General features: G+C 32.2%; 3 protein-coding genes across 8 annotated transcripts in view; 2 read left to right on the top strand and 1 right to left on the bottom strand.

Moving 5' to 3' along the window:
- Positions 1-1,553: 1,553 nt before the first annotated feature.
- LOC101514821 (large ribosomal subunit protein eL37x) lies at positions 1,554-3,025 on the top strand. Its single transcript, XM_004506788.4, has 4 exons — positions 1,554-1,693; positions 1,800-1,935; positions 2,059-2,160; positions 2,791-3,025. The coding sequence occupies exons 1-4, from the start codon at positions 1,691-1,693 to the stop codon at positions 2,835-2,837; spliced, it is 288 nt and encodes a 95-aa protein (XP_004506845.1). The 5' UTR covers positions 1,554-1,690; the 3' UTR covers positions 2,838-3,025.
- A 4,110-nt stretch (positions 3,026-7,135) lies between these two features.
- On the bottom strand, positions 7,136-18,889 carry LOC101514293 (uncharacterized). Of its 6 annotated transcripts, XM_004506785.4 has the most exons (15): positions 18,378-18,877; positions 14,747-15,140; positions 14,481-14,658; positions 14,209-14,348; positions 12,910-14,137; positions 12,707-12,807; positions 12,438-12,582; positions 11,945-12,013; positions 11,785-11,830; positions 11,364-11,680; positions 11,152-11,231; positions 10,911-11,046; positions 8,707-8,887; positions 8,508-8,590; positions 7,136-7,542 (listed from the first exon to the last, which is right to left on the bottom strand). In XM_004506785.4, exons 1-15 carry the CDS (start codon positions 18,487-18,489, stop codon positions 7,411-7,413), a joined length of 3,342 nt encoding a protein of 1,113 aa, XP_004506842.1. In that variant the 5' UTR covers positions 18,490-18,877; the 3' UTR covers positions 7,136-7,410. The 6 variants fall into 6 exon arrangements, 5 of the variants coding, with proteins under 5 accessions (XP_004506842.1, XP_073226080.1, XP_027191291.1 ...); XM_073369979.1 differs by lacking the exons at positions 11,785-11,830; positions 11,945-12,013 and having other exon boundaries at positions 12,413-12,582; positions 18,378-18,878; XR_003473300.2 differs by lacking the exons at positions 7,136-7,542; positions 8,508-8,590; positions 8,707-8,887; positions 10,911-11,046; positions 11,152-11,231 and having other exon boundaries at positions 11,588-11,680; positions 12,413-12,582; positions 18,378-18,889.
- Positions 18,890-20,809: 1,920 nt separating this feature from the next.
- Positions 20,810-22,627, top strand: part of LOC101513957 (ras-related protein Rab7-like) — a 3,693-nt gene continuing 1,875 nt past the window's right edge. Inside the window, 4 exon segments of the mRNA XM_012717618.3 lie at positions 20,810-21,008; positions 21,601-21,627; positions 21,743-21,842; positions 22,611-22,627. The exon segment at positions 22,611-22,627 is cut by the window's right edge and continues 1 nt beyond it. Of these exon segments, the coding sequence (XP_012573072.1) occupies positions 20,956-21,008; positions 21,601-21,627; positions 21,743-21,842; positions 22,611-22,627 (197 nt within the window). The 5' untranslated portion in view covers positions 20,810-20,955.

The following is a 22,627-nucleotide window of genomic DNA, read 5'->3' on the forward strand; positions in this document are numbered from 1 at the left end:
AGGCTCGTTAAAAAAAAACATGAAAAAATTATAGTTAGTGTATTATAATTAGTTAAAATTGATATTTTATTAATATCATCAAAATATAAATGAGGACATTTATAATACAATAACTATAATTTTTTTCACACTCCAACTTTTCAGTTTTTTTCTTCTTCTGAAAATGAGTCGCAAAAGAAACTATTTTGACGTACAATTGATTCACAAATCAAATATTTGTCTCTAATCAATTAGTTAATTTATTACTTTTTGTACATCTTATAAATAAAATAAGAATAATTATAATATACTAATTACATGTGTAGTATAAAAAGCATGCATGGACAAATGGTTGTAAAAAAGATTGTGATTTTTTACTATGGTCAATATAAAAACAACAACAATTATAATACACTAGTTATAATTTTTTTTCATGTTGTTTGCTTGAAAATAGTCACTAAAAAGGTGGTGAAAGTTATTATCATACACAAGATAAATATGTCTTATTAATCAATAAGTCAAAATTAATAGTTTTTTATATCTTCTTAAATAATGATAATAATAATTATATTGAAATAGTTATAATTTATTATAAACATAATACACAAGAGTAAACTAGTTATTTTTACTTTATTTTGTAAGGATTAAAATCAACTTTCTTGTATTTTGCATGAACTAAAATAATTTTATTTATTTATTTTGTAGGGACTAAATTAAAAATATTAATTACTCATCTGTTAAAAACCTAATGATGTTAAGCATGGGGAACAAAAACAAACACATTTGCATTTTACATGAACTTAAACTAAAAACTTTATTTTACATAGATTAAAATTATATTATTATTATTATTATTATTATTATTATTTTTCTGGATTTTGTAGGGACTAAAATCATTTTTTTTAGTGCATTTTGCAGGTACTAGTTATATATTTAAGCCTTACATTTATACCTTGTTTTATTTTTTATCACGGCAAAATATCATAAATCATTTTCTTAAAAAATTGGGCATAATCTTTATCGAACATCCTTTTTGTTCTTAAAAGATACAGTGACAAAACTTACACGCATTGATTATAGGAAAATAGAGGATTCTAGATTTGAAAAGCATCCTAATATATCAAATAATACAAATATGAGTTGTGTGTGACAATAGATTCATAACTTGTTGTTACATAATAAAAAAAAAGTGTTTTTACCATTCAATAATTTAGAGATTTTGAAGAAAAAAAAAATTCTGTTTTGTGTTTGTACATCACAATGAAAATAATACTTTTCAAAAAAATTCATTATAAAAAGTAATTTTTTTAGATTATTAAATAAAAAGTAATTATTTTAGAAAACTATTAAAAGACTTTTCAAATTTAAGTGATTTGTAGATTATTTTACAGATTCTCATTTTTTTTTAAACTTTAACAAATAGATTAAAAGTTTTAAAAATGGTTATTTTAAAAAACTAACAAAAGCATTTTTATTTTTGGTGAAAATAAAATCTTAATCGAACATTTAATAGATGACGAAATAAATAAATAAATAAAAAATAGGTTGGGCACATAATTAAATGGGGTGCATTAAGCAACCTTTGTCACAAAAAAATACTGGGTCGAAACAAGGTAACAAAAAAGGAATCAAAGGCCCATTTGAGTGATATATATTCTTTCTCGTCTCAAAGCAGCCACTCTGATTAGGGTTTGGGCATCCTTCTTCTGAAATGGTACTAAAATTTATTTCTCTCACTCTCTTTACAGATCGAAACCCTAATTTCATTTCAATCGCTTATTCCAATCGCGCTTATTAACATGTTTAATCGATGAATGCAGGGTAAGGGAACAGGTAGTTTCGGTAAGAGAAGGAACAAGACCCACACACTCTGTATTAGGTGTGGCCGTCGCAGTTTCCATCTCCAGAAAAGTCGCTGCTCAGCATGTGCTTACCCAGCTGCACGTGTCAGGAAATGTAAGTTTTGTTATTTATTTTCGGTTTTTGGAAATTGGGTTTGTGTAAAGATTTGATTTTTCATTTATTTTTTTTGGGTTAGATTTAGGGTTTTGATTATTTGTCTTGAATGAAATTGTTTAGATAACTGGAGTGTTAAGGCTATTAGGAGAAAGACTACTGGAACTGGTAGGATGAGGTATTTGCGTCATGTGCCTCGCAGATTCAAAAGTGGATTCAGAGAAGGTATTGTTGTGTTTAATCATTTTTCTTTTGAATTTTTAATTTCTATAATATTTTTTTTATTACAGAGTCTACACTTTAGAATGCTAAGTAATTGATATTGATATCTATTCAAACATTATATATTGATAACAAATGAAATAATGAATGACTGTTATGCATAGTAAGTTAAATGTTAACTATGTGTGATATTTTACAGGATCTTAATATCTTTGTTTTAGATGTATTAACTTGTTTTGGTTTATGTTTTATTTTTTATTGATATGAGTATGTTAGAGGAGTTAAGTCTCTTTTTGATCTACTTTAAAATGTTAAGTGAATAAGTAATAATAATTTTGATTCAAAAATTGATTGGGAAATTAATGACTGCTACGGATATTAGAGCAGTTAAATCTCTTTGTTTTATGATGTGTGTTGTTTTAGATTATAGATGCTAAATATTTGTTTTTATGTTTATTATATTTGTGGGTATGTGTGTTTGGTTATATGATTATTATACAACTGTTATATCTTTGTGTTATCCATGTTTTTTTTATTTTGCTGATATGAATTAGTTAGAGGAGTTAAATATATTTATTGAGCTATTTTTTAGTGGATTTGTATTTTTATTAATATGTCGGAATTTGTAATCAGGGACCGAAGCTGCACCCAGGAAGAAGGGAGCAGCTGCCTCTGCATAAGAATTTGGAAGATCATTATCAGCTGGTCTAATTAATTTTAGGAGCTAAGTTTTTGTGTTGGAACATGGATCTTCTAAACATTATTCTATCTTTTGTTTTGATTTCCTCTTTTAATATATAGTTGCATTGTGTTTCAACATGAGGTTTGTAAGACAATTTTGTTGTTTAATGAGAATTTGAGTTGGATATTTTTGGGTATTGTTTTAGTATTTATTTCATTGTGGTTTTGGTATTAAGAAATGAAGTGAATTACAAACATTTACTTCCCTAAGATCTGTTCATATAACACTCACATATCTAGCTATCTGACACTAGCCTCCCTTATTTTTTCCCCAAACCACTCAGACTTCCTTCGAGAATGCTAAAGCAAATAATCTTAAACCACACAGACAATTACTGATTGCTCCAATATTTTCTCATTAATTTTACTTCTCAACAATTGCTTTAACTTTTCCATCCCTTTTTCTTTTGATTTCTCACTGTGTTTGAATACCTAGTATTTACTTAAATCCGATTTTGTTTGGCTCAACTTTGTTAGCGTGAAGATTATTGATTTTCAACTTAATTTCAATTTTTTTAGGTTTAGTGAATTGTTAGCTGAAATTTCAATTAGTTGAATTCAGCATAATTTGAATTTCAAAATAGGTTTACTTTTTTAATTACAACATAGGTATTTCTTTTTAAAATTTTAACACATTTTTATTTCATCCGCAATGAAGTACTAGATGAAAAGTTGAAGTATCTGGTTTAAAATAACTTTAATTTCTCGTTGTTGTTTATATTTTATTGCAGAATAGTATTTTGTTGTAATTAGCTTGTAAACCAATTAATGACTTTCACAAAATATACGGGAATTTCTCGTATGAGAATAATCATTAAATGACAACATATTTAATTTCAGTTATGGAGACTAAACATCTTTAGGTCAAAGATGTATCTTGTCTTTAAGTTAAAGTTAGGTTAATTAACTTTTCAATAACTTTGTTTTGCTTTATTTCATTGCTGGGAGTGTATTGATATATAGTATGAAAGAGTGAATTACTAAGTTGGATTCTCTTTTCTGATGTGATAGTGGTATCATCGTGCTATCAGTTTTAGATGGGTGAATTTCATGTAAAATGTGTAATACATTTGTAAACTTGTTTATGTACACCTAATAAATATAGGATTGTGTGATATGTGATTGCTTATGTACCTAATAAATATAGGTCATATTGATCTTTATCTCGGATTTCTTGTTCCGTAACAAAAATAATAACATTTCTCCTCTCACTTTTACATGGAAAAGAGAGAGAGGAGTCTTTCTTTATATAATTATTGGACTAAATAAGTTTTTTGTCTTTATAAAATTTTGTTTTTAGTCTTCGAAAAAAAATATGCATATTTTAGTCTCTATAAAATTATTATGCATACAATTTTAATTTTTGTTGGAGTATATTATGTGTTTTTGAATGATTGTTTTACATAATATTTGTGACATATAAAAAGTTCCTCTACAAAAAATAAACTGAAAAGTTGATTTATAGGTTCATATTTGATTTATAGGTTCATATTTTTTTTAAGGACTTCTTTTTCAAAAATATAACTCTTAAAAAATTTAAATTTAATTTATCTCAAGTTCAAAAATTATTATATTTGTATGGATGAACTTTTAATAATGTTTTAAACATGTTAAAAGATCATTTAAAAATTGAAGTATGTTTCGTTTTAGCAAAGATTAAAAAAACATGTAAGATGATTTTGTAGAGATTAAAACATGTGAATTTTTTTATAAGGATTTAAAATGAAATTTTACAATTTTTCCGAGACTAAAAAGTTATTTAATCCATAATTCGTTGACCGACACACGTGTGATTGGTTTGTACTAAACGCATTTGAAACCAACCTATTGTGGAGGAACAATTGAAGTGATATATATGGAATTTAATGTTTTATTTATTTGTGTCACCAATTTAGTGAGGAAAGTAGTTTAATATTTAGTGAGTAGGGGTGGGAATATATTATAGACCGTCCGTCATTGATCTATGATTTGACTTATTTATAGTCTGGTCTGACTTATTTAATAAAAAGGCTAGATTCAAATTTTTTTAAAGTCTATTAATTTAAATAGATCAGACTCAGACTTACAAAAAAAATCTTAGTCTGATAAGTCGGCCTATATATATATATTATTTATTAACATTGTTATATATTATTATTATTTATCAATATTAGTATTTGTTATTTTAAGTTTGCTAAGTATGAGTACATTTTGTTTATTTATTTTTTTTAGAAGGTTTTTGCATACTTGTTAATTATAATTTTATTAGATTTAGTTATATATAAAGGTCTAGTTTAATCTATTTAAAAAAAATATAAAATATACTATTTAAATGTTTTAATGTAAAATAGGCTTTTAAATAGTCTTTCAGGCCAGATCGAGAAAAAAATAGACCGTAGACCAAATTCATATCGAAAAAATTAATCGTGATCATACTTAAACCTTTCAAAGTCTGACTTGACATAACCTATTTCCACCTCTATTAGTGAGGAAAGTATGAGTTTTGGGAGATTAACTACGTAGTTAAGAGTGCCTTTTATTTTGATTGCAAAGTCGCGATCTTAATCATTGTTGAGTCCATAAACAAATTCGTCTTGGAATTATATTTAATTTTACCTCTGAATTTTTCAAAATAACACTATAGTCATTGATTTTATTATGTCATTTGTTTCATCCATATGCTAATTTCACATGTTACCTATGTTGGAGTGTGATGTTAGACGATAATGTGGTAGTGTAAGTGAGTTGGAAATCACCTCCATTTAAACAACGTCCAAATTGATAGGAATATTTTTATGCTATAAATATCTATGGTTACTTTTCTTTCATTCTCAAAATTAATTACTCTAAATGATTTCCATTCTTGCGTGTTGGATCCTTGTTTTCTTGTTCCCTATATACGCGAGGGTGATTTGAAATTGACATTGACTACCATATAATCGTTTAATGTCACATGTCATCATGTGTAATATTTGGAGTTAATTGATCGATAAAATTAATTGATGCATAACAAATTTAGAGATTTTGTGCTATTTCAACAAATTTTAGGGATTAAATTAAACAATAATTACAAATTCAAAGACTAAAAGTTAAAATTCTAATGACTCGACATTTATGTTAATTGATATCGTAAAATATCTTTATATTGTTAGTACATATTAATTAAATCCAAGTTAAATTACCAAAGTTTATACCATTAATTAGATATTTGCCCATCCTCTGATTGAGGGAAGAAAATGATTCCATCTTTTATGATACAATCAAGATTAGTTGAATGCTTCCAATCTCCCCAAAATATGTTGGCGATTAGTCAAATCCGCAACATTTCTGTGTAAACATTTAAAAGGAGGATAGTTATTGAGAAAAGGTGTTGGGATTCTATTTATAATATCTGCAACATGTGCTACGGCATAACTCTAAAAGGTCTTAGGCGATTGAAACAAAAGACCATTTCTAGTATGTGTTGATGTTTTTTTTCTTCCAACTCTTGCATTCTATTGAGACGTTTCAACACAATTAGTTTGTAAAGATTAGCATGTTTCATGTGAGCACACATAAATTGCACATGTTGTGGGGTTGGACCGGCTGCGACGAGGGTGCAAACGGAGACAAATGAACTTGTGGTAGTTGTCTATATGCATACAGAACTTTAGGGGCAGATGAGTTTGTCGATTTGATTAAGACCATAATTAGAGTCCTCCCAATTTTTTTTTGACAGTTCAGTCTCTCCCAAATTGGCCATAATTCCGATGTTGTTCTATTGGATTTAGCATAAGTCATTCTAAATGTAGGGAGCGAGCCAGTGGTTCTTGTAGGAGAAGTGCTTGATAACAAGTGTTTTGAAATTATCAGTAGTCAGTACACAACTTTTGAGTGATGTACCTCATCAATTGCAGTAAATGAAGTATATTTGATCCCGAGCTAAACAAAATTACACAATTCATTAGTGTCATTTGTTTATTTGAACTGACATCCATTAGAGACTGTATGCAAGTATCAATTTCATCGAGACACTTTGAACTTTGGATAAACAACTTACACGTCTGTCATAAAATGTCTAAATTATTTCTTCCAAACGTCAAATTAAAAAGTATTAGATGACAAGTTGGAAACCAAGTAAATTTATGGCACTCAATAATTTCCCCACTGAAAAGAAACATTCAATGATCTCACTGCTTTGTTTAATAATTACTTGTACAATATTGCGTATGAAATTTCTGTTTAAACTTTAAAGACTATAATTAAGAACTATATGCAGTACCAGCAGTAAGTGTGTGAGCATATAATCTAGATAGCTGTTGGCTTGAAAAAGCTTTAGCATATAATCTTTCAAGTGATTGCATTAATCTCAACAAAATTTACAGGATGCCGTATATTTTAAAATTTAACTGCCTTTCTATTCATCATCAGGCAGAAATAGGAGGCTGGGTGCAGAGACTAATGTCGCAAGGGACAATTAAAAGACAAAAATGTAACTTGGAAAACAACATTCACACCTTTGTTTCTCCCTACTTTGGCCGAAAATGATTATATTTACTTTATCAACTCGCCAAATTTATGCTTTTCTTCATGCACCTGCTTGAATACATCATCAAGTTCTGGAAATGCTGACAAAAGCAGCATCTCCAGGAGGTCAAAAGCTAGCTGCTTCATGCAAACAGATGACTGCAAGAAGGAAATCAAGAAAAGTCTTCATAACTACGCTCAATTAAAGCCCAAAGATAATTTATTTATTCCAGTTACCACAACATGAGATTCCTATATGCTAATTCCAACAACAACTTAATGTTATAAAGGTTTCAAACTACAATCAATCATTGTTCAGTAGACTAAGGAACAGCTCAATATCACAATTATAGGACTGAGGTTTTAACTTTTCAATAAGATAAGCATTTTTTGAAATTAATACAAACAAATTTCCTGCGGAGAATTCTACAGTGAAGCTCAGTAAACCATTTAACATTGATAATGATGATATTAATCATTAGAAGCACAGCAGAGTGGAAAAATCTAATCAACGTAGTACCTGTATCAATCATGCTGTAATTTAATCCAAAGAAATTTTAAATTGGGATGCAACGTTGGTTATGAGACTATTGGAAAAAACTAAAATTCCACATTGAAAATAGATAAGGCATGAATATAGTTTATAAAGAGAGACACTTCTATTTTACAAGTTGTTTTTGTAAAGTTGAGTTAAGCCGAACACATTTTGTGAAAATAGTGTTTTTAGTTTCTAAAGAGACACTTCTCACGTACAACACCGCAAAGAAATCAATAGATAAACAAAATAAGGCCCCACTTACTTTGTGAAAACATTGTGTTCTTATTTTCTAAAATGTTGTTCATCTTACCTTTATGAGCGACTCTAGAAGTGAACCATTGTCACGACGACAAGATAAAGTGCTAGTTAATGAATAATTGAATATGCATTTTCGAAAATAATGAAAACAATTTTTTGAGATTTTCATTGTTTTTAGAAATGTAGTCAATTGTTCACTTCAAGAGAGTCTCTTTTCTCCTTGTTAGCAAGTAAAATTAACACATTTTAGAAAATGAAAATAAGAAATGTTTTCACAAAGCAAACAGTCCTTAAGCTTCTTTGGATAACATTATAAAACAGAAGTTACCTGAAGAAAAAAGTAAAGATCCCTAGCACATTGTTCATACTCTTTCCTTCCAACAAGACCTACAATTGCTGGTGGTGCATTATCTACACAAAGGGGGTGGGTGATTTTAAGTATATTATATTTTATTTCAATAGAATTGAGTATGTGATGTTGCACAGTCATTTCCAAAGATAAATGAGAACAGCATAACAAATATTACCAATCATTAGCTCATATACAAACTTTGCACGCCGATCTGCCTCCTGTTGCTGCTCATCGTCCATCCTTGGAGAAGACACTTGTGTAGGTTGATGTCCAGTAGGTGAGTTCTGAGATGGACTGGTAGGTGGTGGTCGTCGATTAGGATGCTTGGTTAGGAAAATTCCATCAGGCCAGAGTATCTATTAACATTATAGTCACAACACCTCATCAGTACACTACGTCTACATCCATCATATATCTAAGCAATGTACAAGTATATTCTGTCCCATCAGATTAATTAGAACTGCATTGTTGCATGGAAAGATTACCAAGGATGTATAATATAAATTGAAACACATAATTTTTTCAAAGCGAAAGAAATTCGATGACGAGGAGATTTCCAAACATATTATAAGAACTGGATCAGATTATAGAAAAGTGGTGTTTATTGATAGGAAAACACTGTTACAGTCCAGGTTTCCTAGAGACCTGGTACTCTCTCTAAATCCCTTACCACATAACCTGGTACTGAAGATGCCCTCTTTAATCTCTCCTTTCCATTATTTATAGCCTCTCATCTCACACTCCTAACAAACTAACTTTCTTAACAATCACCTTGTCCTCAAGGTGAAGGGTTATGTAAAATGCTATGAAAGTGTAGATTCCAAAGAACTTCTACAATACAATCCCGTCGCTACTGCCATTTTATCATTGCTGTGCTGGATAATTGCCTTGAACTATTGCAATAGCTTTTGTTGCCAAAGTAACTAGGATAATTTGTTAATTCTTTTGAACAGCTGAAAAGAGCCCACATCGAAAGGGATTAAAGCCAATATCATTGTGTTGTATATGAGTAATTTGAAGTAGGAGTTTCCACGCTCTTTCTGCATCAAGTCAGCCTTAATCTTCCTTTTCAACTCTTTCCTGTAGCTTCCCAGCAGCAAAAGATTCCTGACTCCCTTATCTCACTGCCTTGTGAAATGCACATCTGGGATGTACACTTCTTTCCTTTACTATTTGCATGGCTGCTTGTGGTTGCTGCCAGCATTTTTGTACGCGCCCTTTCTGCTCTTCGCTCTCCCTAGACTACCCTTCAGTCTCGTATCTCCACCTCTGCAATCATTTCCTCAGCTAATTTACCCCCAAGCATGAATCTGGAGGCTCTGGTGGTGGAAGTTTGATCACAATGGTTGACATCATCCAAAATTTCTGCAGTTGTGAGACTAAAACCATCCCCACCTTCATTTTGTCATAGAGGTTACATTGGTTACAATACAAGTTCCGTTGCTTGTGTGTGGAAGTTGGATCCTCTCTCCCCGTCAGTCTGAGTTTCTCTGTCGATATCTCATCACCTCTACAAAGAACTCAAGTATGGTGGCTTTGGGTGGCGACGGCGGAATTACTGCATTTGCCAAAAAACCTAATCCCCATGACTATAACACACTCATTCCGCTCTGTTCCACCAATTATTGTGTGACCCAAAGAAAGTGTTTTCTGTCCCTCTTCTCAGTTTTATTACATATTTCTTGTTTTGATCCATACTGTTGAGGTTTCCGTCCAAGTGTCTCCAGTCTCCACCTATTGGATTGTTTCAGCTCCAAGATTGTAGGCTTTCCCAATTCTAGCTTACTAACCCCACCACATGCTCCCTCCCCAGCAAAGATGGGTGTCTGCAATTTTCTCTGCTTGGCGACTTGCTTTCATAAAATCTTCACCCGCCAAAGTCGACAATCTTTCCATCATTTGCTCTGGCCTCCGGAGACAAGGATCTTGCTGTTCGAATCACACATCCATTTCCTCTTGGGTTTGAGAGGCCTGGTAAGCACACTTAGTCCCTTCCTAAAACCAAAGATACCCTCTCTAATCTCTCATTTGTATTATTTATAGCCTTTTCATCTCACACCCCCTGTCAGTGTTTCCCTTGGATGGAGCTCTGATACCAATTTGATAAGAATGGGTCAGATTATAGAAGAAAATGGTGTTTATTGATAGGAAAGCCCTATTGTAGTTCAGGTCTTTGAGAGACCTCGTTCTCTCCCACTCTAAACCCTCACCAAAACCTAAACCCACACCAAAACCAAAGATACCCTCTCTAACCTCCTTTTTATTATTTATAGCCTCTCATCTTCACCTTACTAACTAACGACTTAACTAACTCATTAAAGGATTACCTATCAACATCACAATTATTTTTTTTTTTAAAACAAGGGGTCATAAGATTACTTGCTCAACTCGCGTGACCCCTGAAGCAATCACTGATCCCTTTCGGAGAAGCAGAATTTTCTCTAACAACCAATCATCAAAGGCATCACCCATTCCTAGTTGTAAGACTTGTTTAGCAACCCAGAAAGCCTGCCTCCTGTAACGCATACAATGCAAGCATTTTAAAGATCAGATCTTAGTGGTGAAATTTTAATTCAAACAGCTATGTTTAAGATGAAATAAATAAGGGTTTTAAAATTACCTAATCCATCCACCATCTTGCAGCTGGAAGATAACATCAACCAGATCTAATATGGGCACGCTTAAATTTGGTGGCACCCACTGCATTGAATTATATTAATCAGAACCAAATATCACCATTCCTCTGTTTGATACCAGCAATGAACAAAAAAATCACCATTCATCTATGAAAAAAGAATAATACTTCTGAACTAGAATTAGTGTTTTCATAACCTCTGTTGGAACAGTGTCAGCAGTATCATGGTGCACATCGGAGGCCACGTCTGAACTACCTCTCCCTTTCACTGACTTCGGCAAGTTATTGGGAGAAGATGCACTCTTCCAGGCTAGAACATCTGTGTTGCTTCCAGAGTTGTCAAATGACTGTCTAGATTCCCGTGTATTCTTTTTTGTTGGTAGAGAAAGAGGCATGCTATTTACTTTTGGCCTCACTCCATCAGCCACAGCATTATTTCTTGTTCGCAAAACAGCCTCTTTACTTTCAGAACTGATTTTAGTCTTCTCAGATGGCTTCGTCGTATCCAGGCCAACTAAAATAATTTTTAATAAAACAGAACCCAAGACATGTCAAAAGATGGGAGTAGGAGGTAATAAAACTATGTACATTCAATATTCTTTATCAACAATGAGTCACCTGGTAACGTTTCCATGATAGAAAAAGAATTTGAGAATATGTACGTCTGCAATAAATAAAATAATAATAATAATAATAATAATAATAAGAGGGAAGCCAGATAATTTTGAAAAAATATTTGACAACAAAAGAGAGGAAACTGTTGTGCAACAAATCAGACCTGAGAGTCAACACTCAGAAAGTCCCATAGTTCAATTGATTCTGAAACTGTAGGTAGCTGCATAAGTTTCTGAGGGGCAATAAGCCATGTGTCAACAGAACATTTTAAGAATCATTGAAAATTGCAAGCAAAGACAGAAAAACAATGATGTATGATAGATGCACAAGGAGGTATCAACTTAAAATAGAGGTGCACTCATATCAAACATCTTTCCTGCTGTTAATAAAGTGTTGATCATCCCAATTCTATCGCAGTACAAAAATTAGATAATTTATTCCTCAACAAAAAAATATTCATTAAAAAAGAAAGTTGACCAGTCAGCTAAAGGAACCAGTTCATAATAATGCAAACCTATCAATTAGCCAGGGAAACAATTAAGTACCAGAAAGTGACTTCTTAAGCAATAATGTAGACACAGAAACAAGAAATCCAAAAGTAGGAGGAACCAAAGAAATCTGAGTTTTTAACCTAAAAAAGTCTGAGTTAAGTTGACCTTCAAATATTTATCAAGCAATTCAGACCGCTCTTGAATGACTGCTACATCTAAACCAGTTGACAGAAAATGTTTTGGTGGTAAATGAAGATGATACTCAGGGAACTCTTTCAGGCGTCGATGCAGCTCCTCAAAATGACGAAACCTTAAAAAGAAAAAAAAAAAAAAGCAATAATGTAAGCCAAATAAAGAAAAAGGAAACAAGAAACACCTGAAGATATTATCTGACAAAAATTTGTTGTTAGAAATATGAGCAAAAATCTTAGTACCTTCTTTTAATAGACCAACTGTTATTATTTACATCTGTAACGGATATAGAGTAAACGGCAAACGTTCTTGAACCACTCTTCACAATATTTGCTCCCAAAACCTGCAGCAGTGAGTTGTCTTACAATTTTTCATACACAAACATATTCATATATGAACTTATTCATAATTTATTAAAGAAGCTATTTAGCACCATTACAAGTACCTCACATCTCAACTTGTAAAAGGAATCTACAGAAGAAGAACTTTTCAGGGTACTAACAGCCAAACTACAAGATTCTGATTTAGAAATTAAGGACGAAGAAGAGGCAGCTGCTCCACTATAAATTCTACCCAAACTTTCAAAATCAGCACCATCAGAGGAATCCTCCGAGTTCACAAGTGATTTTGATGTGCTAAGTATATCTTGACCATCACCAGATAAAAAGCTTGACCTTTCAACTTCCTGCCACATATGTGTTTTGTGATCGCTTGGTCTAGACCTTTTACTGCCAGACTGGGTTCTGAATAATCTTGGATAGCGAGAACGGCTCTTATTCTTCTTCTTTGTACTGTGGTTATCAAAATTTTCAAGTGGGTGATGAACATAAGAAACAGCTTGCTTTCTATTACTTCTCCCATCCCAAACCTTAGTTCCAGGGGAATCAAGACCAGTAACAGCACTAGTTTCATCATCTTCAGAAGTATAAGAAGTATTGCTCTCTGATTCACTGATCTGCATACTACTGTGGTTGTGCTCATCACCTTTATATGAGGTAACTGAAGAACAAGTTGATCCGTTCTTGTCTCCATGAAAGGATGCATCTTCAACAGTGAATTGACTGCTGTATCCAGAATTAATGTGGCCTCCCTTAGAGGGATTAAGCTTCGATCTAGTATCTTTTTCTTTGGGTCCAGATATTGCCTTCATATGATCTACCTTGGCTGATTTCCCTTTTGGGGGATGTTGTGGGACTTGCTCATTTGACTGGTTCTCTCCATCCCTTTTCTGGTAATTTTTGCCCTTTGCCCACACATTCTCAAAATGTTCTGGAGCAAGAGTTTGGGTCTTTCTTCGAGAAACGACATCTAAAATATCTCCCCACTCTCCTCCTGAGCGATTTCGTTGAATACCTTGGTCACCATTAATTTGGGAGTTTTCAGGCAATGAGTTCCATGAACGAGAAGATCGAGCATCAATTGAAAGCAATGGGTCTCTAGAAATGTTATCACGAGCATTTCTTTCTGCAGATGGCTCTGCATTTCTGGATTGACCATTGCTTAGCTGCATAAGCTCAACACCAGTAACGGAAGGATCTAAATACTTGGAAAAATGGTCAGATGAAGTTTGTGACTCATCTGCTTTAGTGTGGGATACCCCTTTTGCTGCACCAACACCCTTGTTAACCTTGGTTTTATTAATTACCACAGATTCAATTCGTTCATTAATAAATCTGCAAAATAAAACAGGAAGAATGAGAACAACATATGTCAAGAATGAAGCAAAATGGAAAAAAACAGCTACCTTGGATTGGCTAAATTTAGGACAGGTCGCATTACAGCACATGCAAGAAGCTCCCTGACAGTATATCGAAAGAAAGAACACTGCAAATCCTCAGACTTGAAAGTGACAGACATAAGACCATTCATCAGATGCTGCAAAACCTGAAAAATAAAGATACACACAGCATTATAACCCAAAATTAGGAAATATAAGAAACGGAAGCTTGGCCCATGAGTGAAGACTAAATTCCCCATTACTCAATGCGTGCATGTAGAACAAGAAAGTGAAACAACCTTGTGCTCAGCTTCAGAAGAGAATAAAGCAGGATGCAATTTGTCTTCTGCAGCCAACACAATTTTTAGTTCCAAATCTCGACTTTCAATTGTTAATGAACCTGTGTGTTGTTTTTCAATCTTTGAGTGAGCAGCACGAAACAGCTCCAAGTGAGTGCAAATGAGATTAACAAGATCCCTGAACCAAAGAAAGTTAATTCCGCAATCAAACAAACTACGACGCAAAAAATAAAGAAAAATCATGGACAAAAAGTGACACGAGGAACCTTATCAAAAAGTCAATCAGATTTATATTTCTCATGCGTCCTGAAATTTCACCAAGCACACCATTAATTATTTGCACCAACTCCTCAGGACCCTCTTCGTCCGGTGTTAAGCGAGAGTACCAAAGATCTGTTACCCACTCAGAAATCAGATGCCTGGTGAAGTGATCAATTGCATCCTCAACAACAGGAGAATTCACTTTTGCTCGCCACTCAAACTTTGCAACTGCTTTAGGATTTTCGATAGGCAACTTTGAAGACTGAATACTGGTGGAGCCTGCTTTATTGTTGTATGCTGCAGCTTTTCTCTTCATTTCATAATCCAGTGATAAATAGCGGAAAACAATAATTAAGGAGGCTGCAGTAGGCAAGTTGACCCAAACTGAGGAGCTTGTCACTGAAAAATGCAAAAGAAATTAAAGCAAACATCAGGATCTAAAAAACATAACATGAAGCTATAAATTAGCAAGTGACAACCTCTAAATATGCATAGTTTTTTAAGTGTTGGAGCAAGGCGTTATCTTGGTTAAATGAGTTAGTATCAACAAAATTTCTAGTTACCCAACAAATGCAAAAGTATGGTTGTTCAAGGAGCAAATCTAAGTTGATAAAAGTGATGAAACGGAACCAAACTACAGTGCAGCTTTGGTTGGTTTCATTGAAATATCAAGTACTTTGGTAAGACGCATAGTCTGAATTATTATATTAATTTTTTACACTACAACTAAATATACAGGGGAGACATAATTGAAATCTCTCAGGATTAGGAGCAAAATTAGCAACAACTAAACTATCTATGGAAACTATATCAAATAATAAAGGAAATAATATATGATAAATTTAGTATTATACTCACAAAAAACAGTCCAGGTCCCCCCAAGCTGAAGCATAAATATCACATCACATGCATCTAACTTGTAAAATAGATAATTTATTTGAGGTCCTAGTAAGCATTTAGTGACAGATCCTTGGAACTCAAATAAATCTTGATGATTCTTGAGAGAATCTTTTTATTATGAAATGATAGCCAACTACTATGTATTAAGCCCACTAGTGAAAAATAGGGTATGAAAAAAGACACAATGTTGATCTATTATCACAAACAAACTCATAAGACTTATCTCACAAAACTTCAATATTTAGAATAAGTGCATAACAACAAAAGCTCATAAGTAGTATAAGCCATAGTGCTATTCCCTGCTTTCATAATCATACTTGACCTTGACACAACTGTTTGCTTCTTGCTCTTCAATGAGGTTAAGTCTCCAATAAGAGCATAATAACTTCAAATAGACATTCTATCACTTGCATCCCCTCCCCTACCCAATTTGCATCCATGTGTCCAATAACATTGTATTTGCGCATGTTTGTACAAACAAACCTTGGGATCCGAACATTTGCATTTCAACATCTTAGAATTTAGTATGGCCTAACTCAACATTACAAAACTGGTTTATAAGAGGTGAGGGATGTCTCTCGTTTATGAACACATTTTCAGGCCATATCTCATAAAATGTGGGACCCTTAATACACACCCTCACACCTAGGACTTGATATCTGGAGCGTGACTCGAGTAGCCCCGATAGCAGTGACCTGATAATAGCCGGTCCAACGGATCTTGGATAGCTCTTATACCATGTTAAATGGGTTTGAATCTGTTAGGATCCAATATGAGAATGTGGGCCCAAATAGGCAGTTAGTTAATCAGTGGTCCAAGTCCATTTGGTGGGAGAGATGTTAGAAAATTATAGGAAATGGGAGGGAAAGAATGTGACGTGTCTGGGAGGAAAAGTGGGATTCAAACAGTGTAACCAACTCTGTTATAAGGAGGTGAAATGGAGAGAGTGGGATTCAAACAGTGTAGCCTGGGAGCCTTGGCAGTGTGGGGCTCCAATACAACTTCAATACCCACTCTCACGTTTAGCGTGGGTCCTGGGTCCAATTCCCGCATTGCCATCTTTAACCAGGCTCAGATACCATGTTAAGTTTTTTATATTGGGCTTAACTCATCTTTACAAAATCGTCTGGTAAGGTGAATGTTGTCTCTCTTTATAAACTAATTTAAGGTCTTATCTTTATTCAATGTGAGACTTGGATTTTCCTATTACACCCCCTCACGCCCAACATTATTGAGCTTGTTGTGTGGAAATAAATGGTGGGTGGTTGATCGATAGGCTCAGATACCAAATGTTCTCAAAGGGCGAAGGAAAATGAAATATATGGTTCAATCATTGGATTTGACTCCCATTGATTTGATAGAAGCTTCACATTTAGGTGTATAGGAGTACTAGCACGTTTACAGTCGAGCCTCCAAGTATTTTCCAAGAGCATATTTATTTCGAGAAATAACAATATGGGCTTATGATTGGGTAACTTCTATTCTAAAAAATGATACAACCAACCTAAATCTTTGGTTTAGAAAAGCTTTTATAAGTGTTGCTATGGGTTTTTGACGCCTTCTTGGCCATCGCCTATATTTACAAAATCATCTACAAACATCACAAGATAAACATGATTATTCAAAGGCGAGCATCTATGGAATACGGGGTGGTCCGTGTCTGCCTCACAAAGAATCATGCCAAACTACTAAATGAATTTGTTAAGCGTCAGAAACCAAGCATGAGGTGATTGTATTAGACCATACAAGGTTTTTTCTAACCTACAATTAAGGCATAACTTTTCCTAAGCCACAAGCCTAATTGGTTGCTTCATATAGATCTCCTCCTTCAAGTCATGTCACCGTGTAAGAAGACATTTCTAATAGACTGATACATACCAATCTCATGGAAGTTGTAGATGAGAATATGCTGATAGACACCATCTTAGCAACAATTTTCATTTCTACAACATTGAACTTACTTTCACATTGCCCCTTCAGAACCCAACATTAAGTCTCATACAACATGGCAGGTCCTATAGTTGAACTCCAAAACTTTTCTTTAAGCTTTAAGTAGTAATTTTCTATCACAAATTACACTCAAAACATTATTCCCTTTCATCCACCCTAAGCTAACATCTTTCATTTTACCATTGTGATGAACCCAAAATACTTACACAACGAGATTCGTGTCATCCAACAGTATCTATATTTTGTTTCCTAAAAACAACAACCGTATAATCTAACCCAAACATATTCTCCACCAACAATCCTCGAATAAACCTTTCCAAACAATATCATCACTTTTTATAACTGACATCAAAACGATTCTATTTTCAACAGCATTACTAAACTAATTTTCCCAAATTAAAATGCACTAGATTCTAAACGCCATATCACTTCAATCCTACCATTGTTTGCACAACTAACAATGCAATAACCTTTGTAGTATCTACACTTCTAATCGAAAGTGTGTCCCGATATCCGACACCTGACACTTTCATTGCATTTAATTAATTTATTTTCTCAAATTATTATCAATGTGTTAGTGCGAGAGTCGTGTCCTGCGTATGTGTTTCATAGGGAATATCAACTATGATGCTTTCAAAAAACTTGAGCAAGTGATTACCAAAACAAATAAAAAACCATTGAAACAAAACAAACAACATAGAGTAAGATTTTGCATAGATAATAAACAGTCAAATCAATCAATTAAAGTAAAATTCAAGAAAATTGATTGAAGAGAAATAAACTCACATGACATGAGATAGGAGAGTCCAACGACACAAACGATGAGAATAACAATTCGTTTCTTAGCTTCCTCAACGAGGTCTCTAACTGCAACCTGATTAGGCTTCGGCATACTCATCTCGAAATTATCGGAATCACGCTACCGACTGAGAACACAACAAAGCGCGATTCAAACCAATCGCGATAAAAAAAAAACACGACTACTCCATTGATAGGGGAAAATCACGATTGCGAATTCAATAAAAATCGAAAAGTATAGATTGAGAATAACGGAAATTGAAGATGTGAGAATGAAATTGAATCAGCGAATGTTAGGTATTTTGATTGCGTTTTGGTTTTGGTGAGTGTGTGAGTTTGATTTCGTTTTCTGAGTTTTTTGTGTGTCAGTTTTGTTTCTCTTAGCACTTTCTCGCTCATGAAATTGACGTGGAATGGAATGAGATTTCTTTTTCTTCTGTGCTTATTTCAATCTATTCCATATTTCTACTGCCATTGTTTTGTTATGCTTACGACTAGTTGCTTAGTAACAAAAAATTAAGATACCAATTCTTTATCCAACTAAATTGAACTTCATTATTGAAGATTATAAGTAGTTAATACAAAATATATATCATAACAATAATATTTATCATAGTATATAAAAAGAGTATCACATGATTCCATTATACTATTTGCAGTAAAAAAATATGATATTACGAGATTTCATTTTAATATTTTAGTATTTGTTTTAAGGGTATTTAAGAGATTTGATTTTTCTAAAGTGAATTATTGAATAAAGTGATATCAATAATTAATAATTAAATGAATGATTAATATTATGTGCACATACATGATAAAATATGATGTTTCTTGATGTTTTAACAGAAAAAAAATGATAATGTTTTAACAATAAATATGTATTTTTTAAAATGACATAATTAAGATGTGTCTTAAATATATTTTAGATGTGTTCGAAAAGTGTATTTATTATAAACCTTAAGATGTATTTGTTTACATCGTTTCATCTATTTTCTTTAGAAAAATTTAAAATTTCGGTTAGTCTTTCGAGATAAGAGTTAATATGACATTTTATATACACAATTTTTTAAATATATTTAAATTATGACATGATTGATGTAGCGTTTTACGTATCATAATATTGCTCATATATATTTTAAACAAATTACAAACACATTTAAGTCTCTATAAGAAAATATATGAGAATCATTTATTTTTAAAAAATAATTTAAGTCTTTGAATACAAAATTTCATTTTCACCATCTTTCCTTTGCTCTTTTTCATTGAAGATTTAAATGACCAATTTGAACTATAATTTCACAAGTTGTCACAATCGGTTAGGCCCCCATCACCTCCTTTCATCCCAACTCATTCATCAGTTGCTTTTATCTGTTATTTTTGGTTCTCTTGTGTTTTGGATTGTCTAATTGTTATTGTGTTTTGTGTGTTTTTTGGATTTCGTACTTGTTTTGCTAGTTTATTTTGTTGGTACCATAGTATTATGAATTTTCAAGTTGTATTTGTTGGTACCATTGTGTTGTGTTTTAGATTTGTTGGTACAATTAAGTCTTATACTTGCATTTACTTTTGTATTTGTAATGTCAATGATATAACATTTTGAAATGAAAAAACAACTTTGTATATATAAATAAAGAGATTAAGAATTGATTTGGGAAGAAAAAAAAAGAAAAAAAAAACCAAAGTGAAATATTTAAATAAAATAAATGACGGAAAATGAAATTTGGACTATATATTTATTTAAGAGACAATCTTGTCTCAATAAATGATCATTTAAAAATATACAGTTAGAGGTCAAATATCTGATTATAAATTTTAACTAATTTAAATTTTCTGTTAAATGTGACACACTATATTACCAACAAAAATATCACTAGTGACAATAATAATCTACGTCCAACACATATATTTAATTAAATATTTTAATAGATAAACATTTAAGCAAATATTATATTATTGAAAATGTTTACTTTAATCATAATTAATTTTAAATTTATGCATATTTTAAAAAATAATTAAATTCAAGTATATAAATGAATGTAATTTTTCTTACACCAATATATACAAATTAATCTTTTAAACAAATCAAAGGATTGAGGAAAAAATCATCCACTAAAATGTTTAAAACTTCAACAATAATAATATGGTTCTTTTGATATATACACTAATAACCATTTTTATTTTTATGTTTTAAATAATACCGATAAAAAGTAAATAAATATACATCTTATATTAAATCAACATCATTCAAATCACTACTGTATTTACAAAAATAAAGACGATTATAAATTATTATTTCAGATTATGAAACGTCATTAAAAAATTTAAATACCAATCTACCCTATGAAAATAATTAGTCAATAAAAAGTAGCATGGGCAATTTGGGAAATAAAATAAAAATGTGATTGGAAAAGGAGCATCATGCTTGGCATTCATTTTCCTCCGTCTGTCTTTCAAAACTTTCCTTGCGGAAATATCTCAACTGCATCATCAATTTTTTTTTTGGGGGTTCCAATCGAATCGTTTTCCCCAAATTTTTTGATTTGAGTGAAACCTGTTTTCTCCATCTATGGCTTCTCGCCGCCGCATGTTGTTAAAAGTTATAATCCTCGGTGATAGTGGGTATGCTTCTTCTTTTTTCATTTTTCATTTTATTTTTTGTTTTGAATTTAATCATCAAAAGGGTTATATAGTTTCATAGTTTGAAAAAATTAAAATGGTTTGTTGCATTTATCCTTAAAGTTTACCTTTTTTGATTTAAAATTTCTATCTTTTTGTTTGTTTTGCAAACAAAATTTAATGGGGAAATTATTAATGAGCATGTTTGGATTCTTGAAAACATGAAACTTTATTGTCAAAATAAGTTTTATATAATGGGAAAAAGGGAAAAATAGTTATAGATCTCTGCAAAACCAACAGACACTTGTGATTGAAAGCGTGTCTCGATATTCGACACGTGTTGGTGTCTGACACGACACGACACCTTGATTAATTCCTATTTATTCATTTTCTCAAATTATTTCATGTGGTGACAGTGTCCCTGCCAGTATCTATGCTTCATAGTTATAGATTCTAACAGATTGACAATTTTCTAACATGGGTTTTCTTCATATCATGCATATGCATATACCTATATAAATTTGATGCAATTTTTTTGTTAGAGTTATTCATCAAGCTCTCTTTGTTAATTGGCATTTTATTTTTTGTTTGGCAGGGTTGGTAAAACATCATTGATGAATCAGTATGTCCAAATCTTGGATTTTAATTTTAATTTTTTTTACACTTTCTTGAAATTTTTGAATATTTTTTTATTGATTTGTATCATCATGATTATTATTTCCTCTCCTTGCAACTAGGTATGTGAATCGTAAGTTTAGTAATCAGTACAAGGCTACCATTGGTGCCGATTTCCTCACCAAGGAAGTTCAATTTGAAGACAGGTTGTTCACATTGCAGGTGAGAGACACAAGAACATACTTTAAATTTTTGGATCAAACAATGTTGTTTGCTAAGCTACTGTGCTATAGCCGCTATTTGTTTTACTAAGTTGCATAAATTCCGCTACGCTCTAGTACTATAGCAGAGAAGAGAGATATAGCTGCTATTTGTTTTACCGAATTGCATAAACTCCGCTACACTCTAGTACTATAGTTCAGAATAGAGATATAGCCGCTATTTGACATAAACTCCGCTACACTCAAGTACTTCCCTTTCAAGCCTTATGCACTCTTTTGACCATAATTTTGTTTTTGGAAACCAAAATTTGTTCTATTTTGGCATAATTAATTATCATTGTCACACCAACTTTTTTATTTCCAAATACTCACATTGTTTTATAACTTAATTAACAACTTTGTCGACCCCAATCAGAAATTATTTTTATGCTATCTAACAATAGTTATACATTCATGGTCTGCGTTGATTGCCCAATTCTTGGAAAAAATTTGTTTTTCAGTGTGAATTATTTTTGTTATACTAGGCTAAACGTCGCCATCATCTGAATCATTTTTCATGCACCACATTGATGCATTTTGTTGCAGTTTTATAAAATCTAATTTGTCATTCGCACTGAGTGATTAGTGTTTGGCTGTACCATTTGCCATGATATTCATTGAATGGTATTGCAATCTTGAATCTTCGATGTATTTGAACTTCTTGAAGTATATGGAAGAGATAAATTGATAATAATCATCTAAAATTGAGATGTTTTCGCCGTACGCGCAGATTTGGGATACTGCTGG

This window comes from Cicer arietinum, chromosome 6 (assembly GCF_000331145.2).
Source record: "Cicer arietinum cultivar CDC Frontier isolate Library 1 chromosome 6, Cicar.CDCFrontier_v2.0, whole genome shotgun sequence".
Classification (NCBI taxonomy): domain Eukaryota; kingdom Viridiplantae; phylum Streptophyta; class Magnoliopsida; order Fabales; family Fabaceae; genus Cicer; species Cicer arietinum.